Source organism: Hirundo rustica, chromosome 4, assembly GCF_015227805.2.
Source record: "Hirundo rustica isolate bHirRus1 chromosome 4, bHirRus1.pri.v3, whole genome shotgun sequence".
In the NCBI taxonomy this organism is placed as follows: Eukaryota; Metazoa; Chordata; class Aves; order Passeriformes; family Hirundinidae; genus Hirundo; species Hirundo rustica.
In genome coordinates this window covers 63701669-63720772 of record NC_053453.1, presented here as the reverse complement: position 1 = coordinate 63720772, position 19104 = coordinate 63701669, and the positions used below count along the sequence as shown (strand labels likewise).

The 19104-nt window shown below is 40.7% G+C and overlaps 1 protein-coding gene across 1 annotated transcript in view; it reads right to left on the bottom strand.

The window, feature by feature from the left end:
• DUSP16 (dual specificity phosphatase 16) overlaps positions 1 to 19104 on the bottom strand; it is a 61016-nt gene that overhangs the window by 15686 nt on the left and 26226 nt on the right. Inside the window, exons 2-4 of the mRNA XM_040061271.1 lie at positions 17580 to 17657; positions 11132 to 11726; positions 9807 to 9945 (exon numbers count right to left, since the gene is read on the bottom strand). Of these exons, the coding sequence (XP_039917205.1) occupies positions 9807 to 9945; positions 11132 to 11362 (370 nt within the window). The 5' untranslated portion in view covers positions 11363 to 11726; positions 17580 to 17657. The remainder of the gene's footprint in view (positions 1 to 9806; positions 9946 to 11131; positions 11727 to 17579; positions 17658 to 19104) is intronic.

The window sequence follows — 19104 nt, the reverse complement described above, 5'->3', positions numbered from 1 at the left end:
GTTTTAACTGAAGGAAGAGTAATTATAATCTGTTCAGAACAGAGACCTTTTTATCATCAAGAACTGAAGCACTGATGTGCTGAATCTGCCAAATGATATGTTCACTGTGATTACAGTTTGAAGATGTGAATTAAAATTACTCAGGAATAAGCTAATGTACTGTTTTGCCAGGGCTTGCATTACCCTTGCCTGAATTATGCCTATTCTTTGGATTTTAAAATCTGTATCATTAGTAGAATGTAGAAACACCAAGGGAATAGTGTGTAACAGTTACCCATTTTACCTAATAAAAAAAAAAGCCAGCAGGCAGATTCTAGAGCAAACATTTTATGAACAGCAATTCTTGCTTAGTTTCCTGAATAAATAAATAAACAAACAAACAAACAAAAAGTTTGACTATTTGTTACACAAGCTAAGGCACTGCCCATCAGGAGCACAGATCCTGCTTGTTCCTTTCAATGAGAGGAAGAGTTTGCAAAACTATTCTCTCACACACTTGTTAAATTTTCTCCAGTATGGCCTAATGTTTTCCCTTCTGTTACAGGAAGCATTCCTTGAATTTATAGGCAGTATATACCTCTGAGATTGAATTTAAGCAGTTATTTGAGAGAGTGGTGTAGAGGAATAAATCAAATATTTGCCTTGGTTTCTTTTGTTTATCCTTTATTTGCTGGGAGCACTGTTGGCTGCTTTGTGGATCCTCTCACCAACATGGCTGGAAATAGAGAAATCCTTACAAAGAAGCTGCACAAGCAAAGATTTTACATCTGCACTATCTTTGCAAAAGACCTTGTGGGAAAAGTTCAGCAAAAAAGGTTTCTTCCCAACTACCTAGGGATTGGTCTCATTTCTGTGTGAAACCTGTGACAAGAAATTAAGCAGGAGGCTAATATGCAAAATACTGGAGATTTTGGGGAGATGGAAGCCATGCTCTGTCATCGTAAGTATAAGGAGCACTCTTTTATTTTATTTTTATTCCAGGACTCTATGAAGGCCAATTGAAATGATTCAAGATTACGTATTTCAATACTTCCTCTAAGGCATTCATCCTTTCAAAGTCATGTTTCTTCTTTCCTACTCATGCTATCCTAGTAACATGTAGCTTCAGTACCTTTACAACACGAATTACACTCACAAAACTCTCAAATCTCTAAAGTCTGACATTATATTGCCTGCCTTTACATGTGCACCAAGTGAACCCTCCTTTCCTCTGAGTATATTTTAACGTGGTGTTAGTATCTACACTGATTTGAGAAAGCACAAGACCAGTGATTTGTTTCAAATATTAAGCTGCCTTCCCTGCCATCCTTTATGACCAGGTTTTCAAAAGGTTAGCAGCTTTTCAATCAATCTGGCTTTGATTTATGGCACTTCCCCACACGAAAAACCCATTCTAGGTCAGTGCATGTGGAAAAATTGCTTTAAAATCTCACAAGCAAGCAAATCCCAAACCAAGAAAACACATTCACAGATGCATTCTGCTTAAGTACCATTTCCTTTAAGTGTCACAAACTATCAAAGGTCTGGAACAATAGCATCCACATGTATGATCACTGAGCTCTCATGGCATTATGAGACTCATTTCTATTCAAAAGAACTGTACTCATCACTATTTGCTTGCATTAACTTACAAAATATACATATTTTTAAAATACATACGGAAACATATTTAAAAAATCCCCTCAGCACCTAAAGATGTATAGAGAAAAGGGATTTATTTCAAATGTCTGTTTTCTAACACAGGTTGTGGCTCCCCAGAGTCCCCAAAGCTGAACTCTATGACCAGTCTACATGAGGAGCCTCTTATGAGGAAAGTGTTTTAAGCACTCAGACCACCTGCACACTTCTGCTGTAAATGAAGCAGTTTTCAAAAAATAAACCTTAAACATTTGGGAAATTAATTTAGTCTACAGGTAGGAATACAGAACAAAAAATTGAACCTTAAAAGAAAAATGGGACGGGTTTTGTTTCAAATTCCATAATTTGGGGATGATCTTTGCAAGAAGACAATTTTTTTTCCTTAAATCTCCTTGCCTACCTCAGTCAGAACAGGGTTATTGGCAGCATTGTGCAGTTTGTTTTAATTAGAGAAAACACACTTTTCTTCTGGAGCTAGTTTCTAAATAACATCCTTTCTCCCACCACTGCTCCAGCCTCATGTGAATCATAAATCAATTGCAAGAGCACGTTGAAACGGTGGTGGGGGGGAAGGAAAGCAAAAATCCACAGATCATTAACAGAGCTACTGGGTTAAGAGAGTTTCACTGAATTCTTTGATAAATGTCACTGGGCCTTGGAAATGGATGACTGACAAATAACTCCCAAATATTCTCTCCTCAATAGCTCTGAGCCACACAGGTTTTCTGTATTCTTAGCGGTAAGCTGAGCTGAAACAGCTCTCCCGACATTCAACAGGATGTCTCTACAAAACCATGTCAAGGTGCCAAAAGCTCTCTGGTTTTGCAGCCCCTGTGTGTGGCGGACAACCCAACACCTCCCAGCGCTTACAGCAATGTGCTTCTTGCATACAAGCCTCCACATCCATCAGCAGAAATCTGGCAAGATCCAGTAAACCACTTGATTGCCCTGTTGCTATGGTTCTGCAAAGTGCTGACTACGGACTTCCCTTTGATCAAGGCTTCCCTAACTACAGCTGGGATCATAAAGGTATGATCTCCAAGGGAATCTTGGTATCAGAAGTGTCAGCTCCCTTCTCAGCCAACTCAGGAAACACAACAGGACCAAGCCCAGAACAGATAAAAATGTTTCAGCAAAATTCTGTGGTAAAAGTTATTCCTCCTTATAGATTCACTGCATAAATCCTTATATAAACAGAACCCCCAATTAACTTTGCTAGAAACAGGAAGAGGCAGGGAAAGAATATGGGATCAGGAGGCAACAAATGATAGAGAAATATTGGTGATTTGGGAAGACCAGAGGAGCAGCTTTCCATTTTCAGGCTACAGAAACATGTTTTTCATCCAGGTAACTGAGGGGCTGCAGAACCAAGGAATTCTCCCTGCCACCAGTGCCCATCTCACAGCAGATCCTTGAGAACTTTCATCCTGAGCTCCCTGAGCTGCTTGGTCACACCAGCAAATTCACTCCCAGCTCAGCTTTTCAGGGACAGACACTAATTTGAGGCTCTGCACTGTACCCGTGCTCGTTTCATACAGCTCACAAGAACTTCCATTATTTTTTTTTCATTTAATTACCCCTTTTGTCAAGCCTTATTGAAGCTGACCAGTGAGCTTTTGAAACATCTTTTGTGGGTGACAGCAGAGACAGGGACAACATGGCAACTCCTAAGAGCTTGGCTTCCCTAAAACCCCAGGCTAAGAAAAGCCTAGAAAGTGTTTAATACAACATCCCTGCAGCACCATGTGCCTCACCCCAGAGCACAGAAAGATCCAGTCTGGTGCTGCTGATGGAGATGTAAGAGACAGTGGTTGTGTCCTTTTTTCACATGGAGTCTGCTGGAAAAGACCACAGACAAGGCACACTGGTAACAGAGCAAACTTGGGCACTTTTCTGAAGCGCCATTCAAATTAGATACTGCTCCTTTCCCCCCTGCTTTGGATCCTGACAATTCTGAAAATGCCAAAGGGAGAAATTGGTTTTCTTCTATGAATTCCTGAAAACAGACTAGAAGTTACTTCCTTCCTTTTCCCACAAGACCTAATTGTCTGCCAAGTACATCAGTGTTAATTTAGCATCAAAACCCATTATTTTAAAGCAGGGAGTGGAAAAGGTTTGAGACCCAAGTGATGAGTCAGAAAAAGACTACATGCATGTACTAGGACAGCATTGCAAGAAGGAGACCTTGAAGCCTATGGATTTAACAGACAATTCCACCTTCATTAAATCCAGAATTTGCTTCTTCATTAAGGGCACTGATTATTCATAATTTTATATAACCACATACTAATAAATATTACATTGTTGTCCTTTTTTTTTTTTTTTCCCTTTTCCATTTAATTTTCCCTTTTAAAGGAAATAAAGAATAAAAAAGCAGGAAAATTTGCAACTACTCTAAAACATAATATTTAGGCCCTATCATTCTAAGCAAGCCTCACCAAATGCCTGTATTCACCAAAGGTATGCAGTAGAGTAAAACATATTTAGCTTTTGGGGCTTTTTTTCTTCCTCTTCTAAATACCAATTTAGAATTTGTTACTGAAAATACTGATTAGTGCCAGGCCAGGAAGGTAACATCACTGAAAACTAGGCTAAAAACCATAAATCAAACAGCACTACAGCAAAGACAAAATATACAACCCCTGGAGTTTTACGTTCGCTTTGCCTCAGCGGCTCTTCGTGCTCTTTCCCAGCCGCATTCCCGTTGAACATTACCGTGTTTATTTAAAAGCTGCAGTATAGATTTTTTTCCCCTTGCCGTAAGGAAGGAAAGCTGTAAACTCTCTGACTCACGAGTTTTATGAATCTGCAGTGTTTCCACTCTGTTTAAACGAGCTGCAGACCTCCATGGGCCATTCCAATTCCCGCATTCCTGCTCCGCTCCGCAGGGACCCGTGCCATTTTCCATTACATAAGCTCAGGCTGCAGAGCCCTGTCGGGAGGGCTCCCATCCCATTCCTGTCCCCCCCCCTTCAGCCACGGGGAGTCCTTCCACAGGCTCCAAGGTTTCACAGTTTGGGAAAGCCAGCGGTGTTTTTATTCCGGTGGCGTTCGGAAAGCGGCCCCATTATTCCAGGTGTTTTACAAGCACAGTAGCAAGGGAAGTTCTTTGCCCTGGAGGGTTTCTGCCTTTGGTAAGACAAGGTTAATAGGCAGGTTAAGCAAACAAGGAAGGGGGAGATGTGTGAGAATGGGGTCAAGCTTCCCATCCCACCCAAGTGCCATATTCCAAGTGGCATGGCAAGTACAAAGAGAAGAGTGGACACTCACACTCGCCCTTTCTGCCCTTAAGGGAAAACAAAACAAAACAAAAAAACCCAAAACAAACCTTCACCATAATTTCAGTCAATTAAATTTCACAAGCATCCAGAGGTATCCAAAACAAAAGCAAACTTAACAAGTTTTTCTTGGGTTTGAGAAATGCTATGTGAGCTCTACTCTAGTTAAACCTTGCTCTCTTCTCAAGACAGCAAGTGGATGCACATATGAAAGTAATAAACCCTACTCCCATTCTTCAAGTGCTTAAAACAATTATGGCACTAAATGAATACTGAAAATTGCATTTTAAGTGCAGAGGGCAGGAGGATATCCACAGAGGCCTGGCTGTAGCCAAGGGTACTAGCTTTTCTAAGCTCTCTTAAAAATTGATGGAGATGGAGAATTTTCGAGGCAGGGATTCAGAGCTAAGCTACTCTCTCACTCTCATCTCCACCCCACCAACACCGGCTGTACTCCATGAGTTATGGGACCACTTGGGGAATACTGCATTCCCTCAGCAAGATTTTTACCTCTCTCCGTAGAGGCTTCTTCCTAATGGAATCAACCGGTCGGAATATCAGGAAAGCTGGCATCATTGTGCAACAATCCGTCCTCCTCCAAACGCTGGCAGGATGTTTAACAGCTCACTCTCACTATACTTATTTCGATTTGCTGATAACCTGATTATTTTAACTGATGACACCACCACTGTAAGGTGTGCTGGGGTACTCTGCAAAGACTTCTATGTAGGAAACACTCAGAACATCAGTAAGCCACAACTGAGAGTTATAAAGCTCCAAATCCAAATGTTAAAAGGTGTCAGGATGTTTGCCAGGGCTTTATCAAACCTTATGCCTTCTTTCAGTCCACACCGAACCACATGGCACCCCCTGACTTGACATAGGGGACTGCAGAAACTGGGAATTAAGCCCTGTCTCACCGCCCTGGTCCCTTCAGCACATGGAAATGACCAGCTCTACCTTCAAGAGAATATTCTTCAGATTTCCTGTTCCCCTGCCACAAGGAATGCTGCTTCTGGAGATAAAACAGGGAGAAAGCACTGGGCTTTTCTTATCTAGCTTTTCTTTGGGCAAGTAAGACAACACAATGATGGATGTACCCTAGAGAGACTTCAGTATTTTTACACTAAAGATTTCTTTAAAAGGGCTTCCAATTTCAAATATTTCTAAAATGAATGGCAGGATAAAGAAGACTGTAGAAGAGTTCTTGACTTGCTTCCTTCTCCTCGGATCCTCCATGCAAATCTTCCATTTGGTACACTCACCTTGTCAGGTGAGGGACAGGCCAGGGACAAACAAGGAATTGGGAAGTTTCAGCAATAACATGCCTTTTTTCACACTCCCTGGGTAAACACTCACTGATTTGTTTCCAGGATCTTTGTCCAATCTCACTGAAGCCATTCTGTGATGCCCTTCACTGTCCACTGTGTTTGACCCCAACATTTGTCACGGAATAAAAACCCAATAGCTTATTTATTTATTTCTCCTTATTACTCCTTTGTGCTCTGCAGGAGGTTGTCAGAGAGCTTCAGTGAAGGGAAAATCCACCATCACATTATTACTGATATTTTTCATAACCAGAAGGGTAGAAAGAGATTAGAAGGCAATTCCCCACCAACCACTGTTTTGAGAGGGAGGCATACAGTGTTCCAGTGTTAGGCTATCACAGTTTTTAATGACAGTTTGTATATACAGAAAGGGTTTGGTTTGGTTTTTTTTCCTGTTTTTCAGAAAGCCTTCCATTTAGATAAAGTGTTCTGAAAAAAAAAAATGACATAAAATAAAAAGCTGTGCTTCATCTTCTTCACAGGAAACATTTGAAAGGTAACTGTCATGAAGACATCTGTGCTTGCATGAGCAGAACTAAGCCAGATTAAAAGCAGGGGAGAACAAGTATTTAAGGAAAGTAGAATATGAATGCTTCCATTCACACAGTAGAATAGAATTTAATCAAGACTCTTGAGGTTTACTGCCTTAATGATGATCATTCAGGCAAAAATCAGTAACTGTTTCTGCAGAGCAAGCAGGAAAATCATAACACTATTAACTAGGAAAATTACTCCATTGCCAGTAAATCCAATTCTCAACATATGAGAAGGAATGAAGCGACATCCCTGTGTTTAAATCTTACTTAACTCAGAGGAGTAGGTGTCATGATGGGGATAGAATTAAGCCCTTGTTGTCCACATTTCAATATTTTGTGTGCTGCTAAAAAGTTAAGAACCAAACGGAATATTTAATTCCTGAAAACATTCCTCACCAGATTATAAATGTTTTAATGAAGTTGTATCAAGATCTTAAACTAACTGGTAAGGGTTCCTTTGAGGTCTTTACAACAGTTACTTCAATGAAAAACAACCTCCAGGGCAGAGCACACCTTTATGCACGACCTAAATAAAAGAACACCTCAGCAAGTGCTCAGTGATGGGGGGTTTCAAAAAGAACAGAGGCAGGAATTTCAGATATTCATTAATTGCTCCTTATTCTATCCCAAGAAAAAAATATTTTCCTAGCCTAAAATGTTTATTTAAGGTCACTGTTTTAAATAAAACAGATTTAGTGGCATAGGGAAAACTCAAGTCCAAAGGTTTTTCTTTTTACACAGTACACTGACCCCTGCCCTCATTATGGGCCATAAACATTTATAAGAGTTCGTCATCAGAGCTTGCTGAGACAACATATTTTATCTAGTTTCCTACAGCCACATATCAAGAAACTCCAAGGAGCTTTCTGTAAGACTGAATCTACCCAATTCTCCTTCACCCCACATCCTAAAAGCTTTCTTGTGTGTGCATTGAGTAGCTAGATTTTTAACAGATATAAGCATTTAACTGTAATAGATCAGTAGTAAATAATTTCCTTATATTTCCCTTTTTTCTTATCCTCCTCTTCCACTGGTTTTAAAGCCATCAGTTCTTCTGCATTCATAAATATCCCCATCCTAGCTATGTAAACAAATACAAGAGGAAATTCTCAAACCTAATCTTTGCCATTTGACACACTAAAATAAAAGTCCTGATTTTTATAAGGAGGATTTTGACACATTAGATTCCCCAACTAACCCTTACCAGCTGTGTGGGGCTGAGTTCACCTCAGCTCATGCGCACTACCATCTTGCTTGTGGTCTAGGCAACATTTTCATCCCAAACAGACAATGACCACATGCTGGTAATGAGAACAAAACCATTTCTCGCAGCACCATTATGATACATGCAACTGGTGATTGCCCAGATGATGCACTGGGGAGCTGGGAACACTCCCCTCCTGGTCCTGTCCACTCCTGTGAGAGCCACAGCAAGTCTGAGAGTGGAGACTCTGAGCACTTCTTTCAGAGGGTCCAGCAGATGAGACAGAAGATCAAGGCCATGTCTCACACAAGTGAGGAACAGCGTACAGGAAGGGAAGTTCATGATACTTTCCTGTGCTTGGCCCCTCCCCAACACCTCCCTGCCATGAGGTCTGATTCTCAGCTGTAAGAGAGCTGTTACTATCATGGACATTTAGTTGAGGATAGTCTGATTCCTGCCTGGAGCTGAAATCTGCTTCAGGTTATTAAAAGACCCTCAGGACAGCTGAGCAGAGTTGGGAATTTGAACAATAAAAGGATTTCTGAGGAGATATGAACTGCTTCTGGACTGGCTTATTTTTCAAATAACAATTTTCAGTTTAAGCGAGTATTAACCACTTATTTCAGCACTTCTGCATTAAGCATTTACTGTGCCTACACACCACACAGTTCTTGGTGGCTCATAGGTAAGAACAGCTACTTAATCTAATACTGCAGTCCACCACCCACAGGTGTAATTCTTACCCAGACACCAAAGAAAACAAAATCACCAACCCTAGCCAAATGAAAACCCACTTGGCTCACTGTAAGCAAAGCTCTCATGAGCACCAAACTCACGTCCACGTGCAGGAATCATTCACTTTCTCTGTAGTCACTTTGAAAACAAGTTGAGAAAAGTTCTCTCAGTACCACAACCTTTCACTGTCATCTGAAGTCACTACAAACTGTAACAAAACCATGTTGCTAAGGGGAAGCATCTCTCTGGAGTTATTTCCTTTCTCTCCCCATTCTTCAGTCTCTGTGTTTCAGACACTAGGTGTATGCTTCATTAGATCACTGACCCAGTAACTGCAATAGATTTCCTATTTAAATTCATCATTCCCTCTTCTTTCAGCCTTGGATCTGCTTTACTCTCCTCTTTGCTCCTTCTTGTGAACACTGTCTACTGCTCCAGGAGAGAAATAATGACACACGCGCACGCTGAGACCAGCAAATCCTGTATTATAAGGAACTGAATTTCTACAGGTGCTTTGATGTGGGATTTAAAAACAAAACGAAACAAAGCAAAGCAAAGCAAAGCAAAACAAAAAAAAGAAGGGTGAAGGAAAAGACCTAAATAAAGTGTTACCACTTAAGGAGCTGAAGTTTCAAATGTCACACAAACTAATCTCTGTAACTCTGGGAGATCATTTCCTTTGTTCTTATTTTAGTAATTACCAGTTCAGTAAGGAAGAGATTTTCTTCCTACCATGTACAATGCTTAAAAAAACAGGGAAACTCATTTCTTTTACTACTTTTTACCCTTAAGTAGAAGACAAATGCATCTAAAAAACCTCTGCATTGCTCCATTTCCACTTACACAGAGTAATGGTGTAATATATTCCCTGTAAGACACAATTTCTAAGCACTGCATCTATTATGAGGGTTACTATATGCAAAAAGAACTACAGAAAAGTCTCTGCTATAACTGAAATTTATAACAGCATTTGCAAAACTGTACAGGTCTGCTATACCAACAGCATTTTCTTTCTTTTTATTCAAGTGTTTGAGAGGTTTCTTTCGGTACATGTCACCTGAAAGGAGTTTCTTTGGTTACATCTTACCTGAAAGCAGATACACAGAGCTGAAATTCTTCTCCAGTTTGCCCAGGAGCACAGTAAGAAAGCAGTCAGATGAGAGAGAGGTCACATCTTTAGAGCTTTGGTCATACACCACCACCTCCTGCTTGCAATCAATTTCAATCTGAAACACAAGGAACTCGGAGTAAAACAGGAAGGAGGATGATGATTAAAAGTACCACATTATCACCTCCATCAGGGTTCCCACATATTTGCTGTAACAGCAGTTCAGATATATAGATTTCTTATGCACCTGTTCACTAAACTGTTTTTTATTTTATACTTCATAAGCCTCTCAGATTTAATTCCCTGGAGAGTTTGTAAATGAATTATTTGCTGCACGTTGAAGGCCACTCCACAAATTTCTGTCATTTGGTAATTTTATGTCGCTTGTGAATTGCTCTACCTTCTGCTAGGCTGGTGGATTTGTTTAAAAGCTGAGCCTTTTAGAAGGCAGCCCTGCCTCACTTTTTGCTTCTGGGGGTTTTGTACATAAGCAATAAAGAGACCTTAAACTGCCTCTAAGCCACACACATTTTGGTTACCTGCACAACTTTATATATAAATACAGTTTAGGTAATAAAAATAAAAAAGCTTCATTTTTTTTACATGTCAAAGCAAGAACATAGTAGATTATTTTTGTATCCAAAACACATGAAACAAATATCAATAGATAAAAAACCTCTCCACACACAGAAAGAATACATTAATTTTAAACAGCATAGCTATTTTTTTTTTTTCACTGATAACACTATTTGGAGAAAACCACACCCCTCCTCCCAAATAAACAAACCACAAAACAAACACCCAAATTCATCAAACCACCCCCATGAAAAGCCCTTTAAATAGCAAGTAGGAGCCAGGACTGACAGTGAGGCAGTTTCTTTGCAAACCAAATGAACACTTGCTAAGCAAGCCCCACCACCACAGACCCCCAAGAGTCCTTCAAAGTTTAGGAGAGAATGTTCCCTGCCTTAATTACAGACATTTGAGAGACTGTGCTTTGCAAGTCATACAAGAACCCTGAGAACATTCTTTCTGAGTAATTTCTATATCCCTCCCCTTAAATCTGTCATTGATTCTACAAAGAACCCCAACAATAAACTCAGTAGAAATCAATACCCTCTTCAATCAGGTAACAGCTAAACTCAAACCTTTAATCTTGTTGGGTTTTGGTTGTTTGTTTGTTTTTTTTGGTTTTTTTTATTATTATTATTATTTAATGAAATACCTAAGGAAAAACTATTACAAGTCGCTTTGCAACCACTCCTTTAAACGAACACAAGGAATAAGAGGAAAATGACCCCTACCTTGTGTTTCGCTGAATGCTGAATGAGCTCGGTGATCAAAACTTTGTCCTGCTGCAGCCTGCGCTTCATGAGCTTGGAGCAGTTGATGTTGATGGCATCCAGGATGTGGGAGGTGTTGTATTCCACAAAGGGGCGGCTATCAATCAGCAGCAACCTCTCTGCGCCGCTCTCCAGCAAAGCCACCAACTTCTCGGCGACTATGAGTTGGGTCCTGATCATCTCATCGGCCATGACAACAAGGAGGCCTCTCTCCCCACCTCCCGCTCTAATTTGCTGCGATGATGTAATGGCTGTGTACTCAAAGGCTTAGCCACAGCATTGTACTAGAAGTGTATGAGGTCATGCTGGTAGTGACTGGCAAAAGAAAAGTTAATTCCATTTTCAGAAAGAGCTCTAGGACTGAATGTCTCCTCCTGCTTCCAGTTGATGTACAAAGGGTTGGCTCCACAAAGCGGCCCCTCACGGCTGATTCATCGGGAGATGACTACGGAGTAGCCATTTCACAATTCACACAAAAGATGCTTTCTGGCTGCTGCTGCATTACATCATTCTTTACCTTTGCTCCCATCCATCAGCTTTACACCAGACTGAGAGCCTGTAAGAAGGGGAAGATGAAAAAAACCAAAAAGCACAAACCAGATGAAGCCACGAAACTTAGCAGAACAAAACATTCAGCTCTGAGTCTTAGTTGTACAGTGGGCCATACCGTGTAATAAACGCATTCCTGAGGAGTTCTCCTCTCTGCTGGATGTGCCAAGCACCTAGAGAGAGCATTGGCAACTCCAGGCTCTGAATCCATTCCAACGATCTTGCCTGGACAATTATCTTGTATTTCAGGCAACATACCCTGCCTTAATTGCAGACTTTTGTTGCCACTAACTCTGCCTCTTCACAAGACTTTGTTAGAACATAATTAAGAGATACTGCCCTAAATAATGGTATTCCTTTCAATAGCAAAACTATTTAAATGCATTTCAGCGCTGCACCACTTACTAAGATGTAAAATTTGTTTTTAAAACACTTCAACATTTTAAAACATTAAACATTTTAAAAGTTTAATGACTTGGAAAATATTTCACAAAACAGCACTGCAAGTTGGGGAACTGAAACTACAACAAAAAAAGGATCAAACTTACATCCATCTCTCTGAAGGAAATGCTTGAATAGAAACCAGGACAAGATGCCACATCAGGACACAAGCATTTTATTTGAATTAATCACCAGAGATGGATGAGGTCTCACACTACTGGAGGGTAAAGCAGTGAGCACTTTTCTGCTCTTCTCGGAGCTGTATGATGCTCATGTGAGGCGTGTAACCCCCAGCACTCATGCTAAATAATCTCTGGAACAATTTCTATACTTCTCTAAAATTAGCTCCTGACAGCGTCTGAACAACATCAGCCGAAAGCGAGGCGGCAGCAGAGCAGTAAAAGCCCGGAGCCCGTTAGCCCCCTCTTTGAACCACTGCCCCACGGCTGTCCTTAGGCTCCTCAGAGTCTCCCAAAACACCTTGGTGTTGATGGCACAAGTCCTCCTAGGAACACTCCTCAAAAAGGAGCCACCACGGGGCTGCGTCCTTCAGGGATTTTAGCTCACGTTTGAACGTAGGTTTTATAGTGTTGACTTGCTGCTCCTGTTTGAAATGTTTGTTTGTTATTGACCTTAATTGCAAGAGAGGTAAAGAATTCAAACTATCAATAGGTTTATGTCCAAAGTCCTGTTGTACCAACAGGCCAGTTGCATTTGGCAGTGGGAAATCCCAGGTCCCGAGATGTTTTACTCTTTAGATATATTGTACAAATCTACATTTACACATTCTTAAGCAAAATAAATTCTGCAAAAAGTACAAACTTCACCTTAACAACTCAAAAGAGGAAAACTGGAAATTGTTTCATGAGTTTCATGTGGCAATTCAAGAAAAACACCAGCTTCCACGTAGACAGGCATTAGGTTGACAAAATGTGATTTTCCATTTGTCCTGATTTAGTGCTGTTGTGACAGTGCTGTTAAGCTTGCCCAGATAAATGGAAGCACATAGCAGTGAAATGCATATTGCTCTAAACTACAGTAAAAAAACTAGAAAATATACCATACCAAGTTTTCATTAGATGTTTTAAAGGACCTGTTTGGCAGGTATGCTCCCCCTCAAAGAGCAGTCATTATACAATAGTCTCAGGAAGGTATCAAGAGACAATTGATCATCAAAATGACATTGTGCATGGGGTGGGGGGGGATCTTGATAGTTATGTCAATATTTCCCCCTCCAGAAAATAGTATTCTGCAATTTTTAAAATTTCTCTTAACTTGTCCTGTCACAAATTTTGATTCTCTTTTATTCACATCAAAGGTTGCCAGATACCAAATCCACTGAACTCAATGAAAACTTTTCCACTGGCTCTAGTGGGAATTGGCTCCAGCTCCTCTGTAAGCTAGACAGTTTGTTCGTGAGCTAGACAGTTTGTTTTGATGGATAAATTGCTGACTTAAAGTCCAAGTAATAACAGGAAAATAAAGCAGCTGAGAAAGTTCAGAACTCTAAAACGGATGCTGTTAGAAATTTGCAACTTTCAGTTTGGGTATGCTTCTTATCTTCTAAAAGCTTACTATTTGCTGTTTCAGCCTTCTGTTTCATAAAACAGAAGTTTGTTTCAGAAGACTCTTGTGAAGAACTCAAACCAGTCATATCTGGTGACAGGGCAAAGAGCATGTAAAGAACATATGGCAAGTGGGCCTCGGTCAAGAATCCTTTTAAACAGCCCTTAACATACCAAGTACCTTGGAAGGATTCTGCCCATGGCTTGAAAGCAATAAACTCAACAGTAATGTCACCTCGAGTTATTGCAATTGAAGTCCTGTTTTGACAGGAACATCCCAATGGTGCAGGGGAAAAACATCGTTTTTATGAAGTACAGATTTTTCTTTCAATTCTCTCTGTTTCTGGAACTATCAGAGTTTGGGACTCTTCCCTGGGACCTATCAAAACAAGAAGAACTGGCAGCCTCTTGCTTTAGGTAAACACTTGAGCACTCATCCCCTTCCCTCCTAACTGCTCTTATCATTCACCTTCTATGGGGTGTTGAAACATCTGTTTAATTTCTAATGCATTTATAAAAAGATAAAATTCAATTTCTTGACTGCTCTCTTTCTACTTGTGACTTAGATCTCAATGGTATTATAGTGTTTGGTGAAATGATGTCATATAATGCATTGCCCCAAACAGGCCAAACATTATGCTGCTGGCCTTAGAGCTAGGAAGCCACCCTAGTCACAGGGTGTTCCATGCTGAAATCAGGATTATGAAAAGTGATCCATAATTGAGCCATGAGAGTCCCCCCCCGAGTCACTCATGTACCCACTGGAAACACTGCATAGCTGCTTCCTCCTTCGGGAGGGACTGCAACACTGGCACTTTTAAACAAGAAAACTGAATATTTAACTCACTATAAAATGAAAAAGATCTGTTCCACACTTGCCCAGTACCTTTACAGCTTTTCCTTATTGTTTAAAGAACCTAACCAACAACCCTCCTACTATCTTGCACACAAACAACAGTGGATTGCTAATGTTTACATGTATGTTTAATGCTGCCACAGAACTACAGAATTTCTTGCCTCAGGGATTCCTGTCCCCATCCCAACAGGCTCAGATGCAGTGAAATAAGCAAGTGCCACATGTTTGGTAATGTGGTTGTGTTTGGTTTTTCAGTCACAATAACTCACATTTTGTATGCACTCCTAATTTCTACTGCTATGACTTTGACTCCAAGCAATTCCTTTCCATCACAACAGGATGATTGTTTGAGTTCTCTGGTTTTGGCTCATATAGAGTCACAGAATTATTTAGGTTGGAAAAGACCTCTAAGATCACTGAGTCCAACTGTTCAAGTAACATTGCCAAGTCCACCACTAAGCCATGTCCCTAAGCTCCACATCTACACATCTTTCAAATACTTCTGGGGATGAGAGGCAGATGTGTGAGGAATATATTTTAAAAACTCTCAGAACAAGAGTCTCTAATTCTAGCCCAGTTAAGGAAGTAGCGAAGAGCTTCTCGAAGCCTCGCTACAATCTCTGAAAGACCTCTGCCTCACGTAAGAAGATAACCTTGAAGTTGAACCTTGCTGTCATAAATGTGTGGCTACGTCACTGATGCCTGCTTGGTCAGGAGCCTGCAGCAGTGCCCCCACACACGTCATGCAAAACACCACAAAATCACTTTACAGCCCCTGAGCAAGGTCCTGATGGGCAGCCTTTATGAACTCAGCTGAGACACCTGAAGGAGTTGCGTTTTTTAAACTGTGTACATGTGAGAAAAACCTTATCATGCCCTAGAGTCCTTTTCATGGTTCTTAGGGTGGGCACCATTGCAAAAGAAAAATCGAAAAGCTGAATTAAAATGCAAATGGAGAACATCCCAAACTGCAGGACACAATCTATGGCTGGCTGTTACAAAAGGGGTGTTTGGCTTCTCTGTTACTGCAATTGGCCAGTGGTTCAACAGCTGGTGACAATCCCATCAGCACCAGTTCCCTTCCTCAAGTAAGCCAACATAAACGAGAGGAATTCCAGATCCAGGGACCACAGGGTGAATTCCTACTCCTGCAAGAACCTTTTCCCCTCTGCCAACACCTATGACAGGTACAGCATTCCCTCGCCAGCCTCAAAAGGATGGAAATAGATCATGTTCTGGATGGTTCCTTTTCCCAGTCCTACAAGACACTAAGTGACAGCTGAGAAAGGTCCAACCCTTGCTCAAGATGCTCCTCAGTAGCCAGAAACACAGAGTGTCTATGGAGCACAAGGGAAATAAAATTTTTAATTGAAAGTGATGAATAGCTGTTCTTTTGAATTCAGCAAGCAAAGCAGTAAATTCCAGAGATCAACAACTCTGTAATACAGTGCAAAGTCTGGGGGGAAAAACAACAAACATTAGCTGAAGTCAGAGAAGCATATGTATTACCTGCCATTGTGCAGGACACACAAGAGTGAGGTAACAAATGCTTGTCAATTCAAAGAGCTCTGTTAATAAGGGCTCACGTCATTCCCTCAGCTCAGGAGAATGAGGGTGTCTTGGGCTTTTTGGATGATTCAAATAAGTGTCACTATCTCATAAACACATCATTTCCTCACGCTTCCTGGCAGGGAGGTTGAAGAACAGACACTTTCCACCACCCTCTGAGCATGCTCCACTTTGGTGCAAGACTGGACAGCAGCACAGAAAGTTACTTAAATAGAAACACACAGATTTCAAATTTTTTTAATGGCACTCACGTACCATGTTCATAAAAAAAGAAGCACTTTAAAAAAATTCACCCTGTTTTCCTTTGTTTATCTATGGGTGCTCCATCTTCTCCTACTTTTAATACATCTGTACTTTGATCTATATATGCAATCGAAAGGCCTAGTGTTAATTTTCTCTTCCTTGTAGAAACACCAACCCCATGCATTTTAGATTACACTCTGTACAACCAGGCAAGTGTAATGCATTGGAAAAAATAGATGAGGGTGGATTTTCTGTTCAGTACTCTCTTGTCCTTAATCCTGCTTGACTAATTACTCAACTTTGATTACTAGTTCTAAAGAAAAGCCTCCCCGCTTCATTGTGCTCACCAGTCTGAAAACAGACACAGAGAGAGTCAGAAAGGAAATCATCCTCCCACAAATACACCCCATAAAAGATGTCCAGTTAAAATCTTTAAGCTCACTCTATTTCTACACCTATTCCTCAGCAACATTTTTACCACTGGCACCCTGAGACAGCTGGGCTAAGCAAGAGGAATGGACCTTCCATCTAGATAACAGATACTTCCTGTCATACGAACGGTTATATTTGAAGTATTATACCATATTATTTCAAAATAAAACCAAAAAGCACACCAAATCATCATGTTTTCCTGACCTACTCAACACAGCTCTCAAACATCTGCAATGTTCTTGCAAACATCATCCGTGCACCATCACCATCTCTAAGCAATAAGCTAGGTTATCATCACTTGCTTTTACCAAGAAGCCAATCTCTTTGACATTCCCAGTGAAACAATAAACATTTGTTAAGTGTGACCGCAGGGAAACCTGACTGGCAGAACGTGGCCTCATGGGAAGCATTAGAACATGCTGTTGATACATTACATCACTCTATTCAAAAGAGACTCAGACTGAATCTGGGGACTCCCTCTCCACCCATACGAGTGAGAAGCTCTTTCAAAATACTTTTTCACTGAAGGTTCACAGCATATAGGTCTGTGGCAAGCAGAATGAAAGATTACTTAATCCACTTCAAACATATTCTATAATACATTACATTTTTAGGTTCAACAACCAGGAAAAGCATCAATGAGTTTTAAAAAATTAACCTCCCTCTATGATCTCCAAATCAAAGCAACCGAAAATTCTGGAGTATGAATTTTTTATGAATTCATTATTATTTCATGTCAAAAGCTGTTACTCACCTACATTTAAATCACAGTTTATATGGGCTGAACAGGACAGAAGGTGGTCCACATAAAAAGGCCAGCAGAAGGAATTACCTAAACATAGGAAAATAATAATGTTAATAATAATAGTAATAAAATCCTTATTACAAGATTAAAAAACACCAAAAAAACACCAGACAAATATCCCCAAACCAGGAAATGTATTTCATGCTTTCAGTGCAGTCATTTGCTGTACAACTCCCCTGAACAAAATTAAAACCTAGGTGAGAAGTTATTTATGAATGCTGACATTCACTTATATGGAATGGGTCCAAAATATAAAGTTATGCTACACTGACTTTCTAAAAGAAAAGAAAAGAAAAAAGAAAAGAAAAAAAAAGTTGGAGATGCTTTAAAAATCCCCAACAAACAAAACACCAACCAGTGATAGCCTTCCAAACTCTTTGACACATCTCACTGCTAGAAAACCAACGTATAACTCAGCATTTGCATGGAATTAAACAAATTCATAATCTCTTGATCAGTACCTATTAATGTGAAAGGCTGCCTCAAGAAAGCGTGGATACAGCTGTATTTTGCACGGACAGAGACCAATGAAACGGGACATTTGTGTAATTAAACCCACCTCTCCACACTCTAAAAAGGCCAGCACTGGAAACTGGTAACACCAGCTCCACCAATCATTACACACAGTCATACCCATACCCAAAGCACCTGCTGTTCCAACAGGAACTAATTAAATTACAACTTTTACACGAGGAAGCAAAAATAAACACATCAGTGTCAGTTCCAAACTGGTTCCTGGGCAGCTAAACCCAAGATTCAAATCATGGCTGCCAAGAGATGACAGCTTCCCTTAATCACTGTGGTATAAACCATGGCAATAAATTATTGCCAGGCAGTGCCTTGCTGTGAGATCCAGGAGTGGCTCTGAAGCACGGAGAAAAGGATATGACAACTGAGAAGAGCCACCCCAGCAAAGGACTGGGCATGCAATGGTGAACAGCCTGAAAACCCACAGCAACCCACAAGGAAAAGAACTACAGGGATCCATCACCACTCTGTCTTTAGGCAAATGGCAGCAGTAGAACATGGGGTGAGACCCCTTCAGACAGACACTGAGGTTATGATCCAGAGCAGGCTTTGTTCACTGGGCTCATCTCTTGACTGGAACCCTGTTTCACCTGGAAGGACCCAGGCTGGAGATCTTCTCTCTGCCCATCATTAGTATGTAGGCACACGCACGTGAGAGCAGCAGGGCCGAGGGCTGGATGAGATCTGTTGAAGACTGGGCTGGATCCTTTTCCCCCCTCCCCTCTGCCCGCTCGAGTCTCATTCCTTTCTAAGCCTCAGGAAGAGGCTCTGCAGACCTCACTTGCTCCTTCCCATAATCCAGTGGCAAAAGCCTGGCAGAAGACAATAGAGAAAAAGAGAAAACTCATCCTACTTGTTGCTATCCCCTTTTCTAATCTCATCCCAGAAATTAACACTAAACTAATTAGCTCAGCACTGATTAGGCTCTACCTAGAGACAGGGCCCT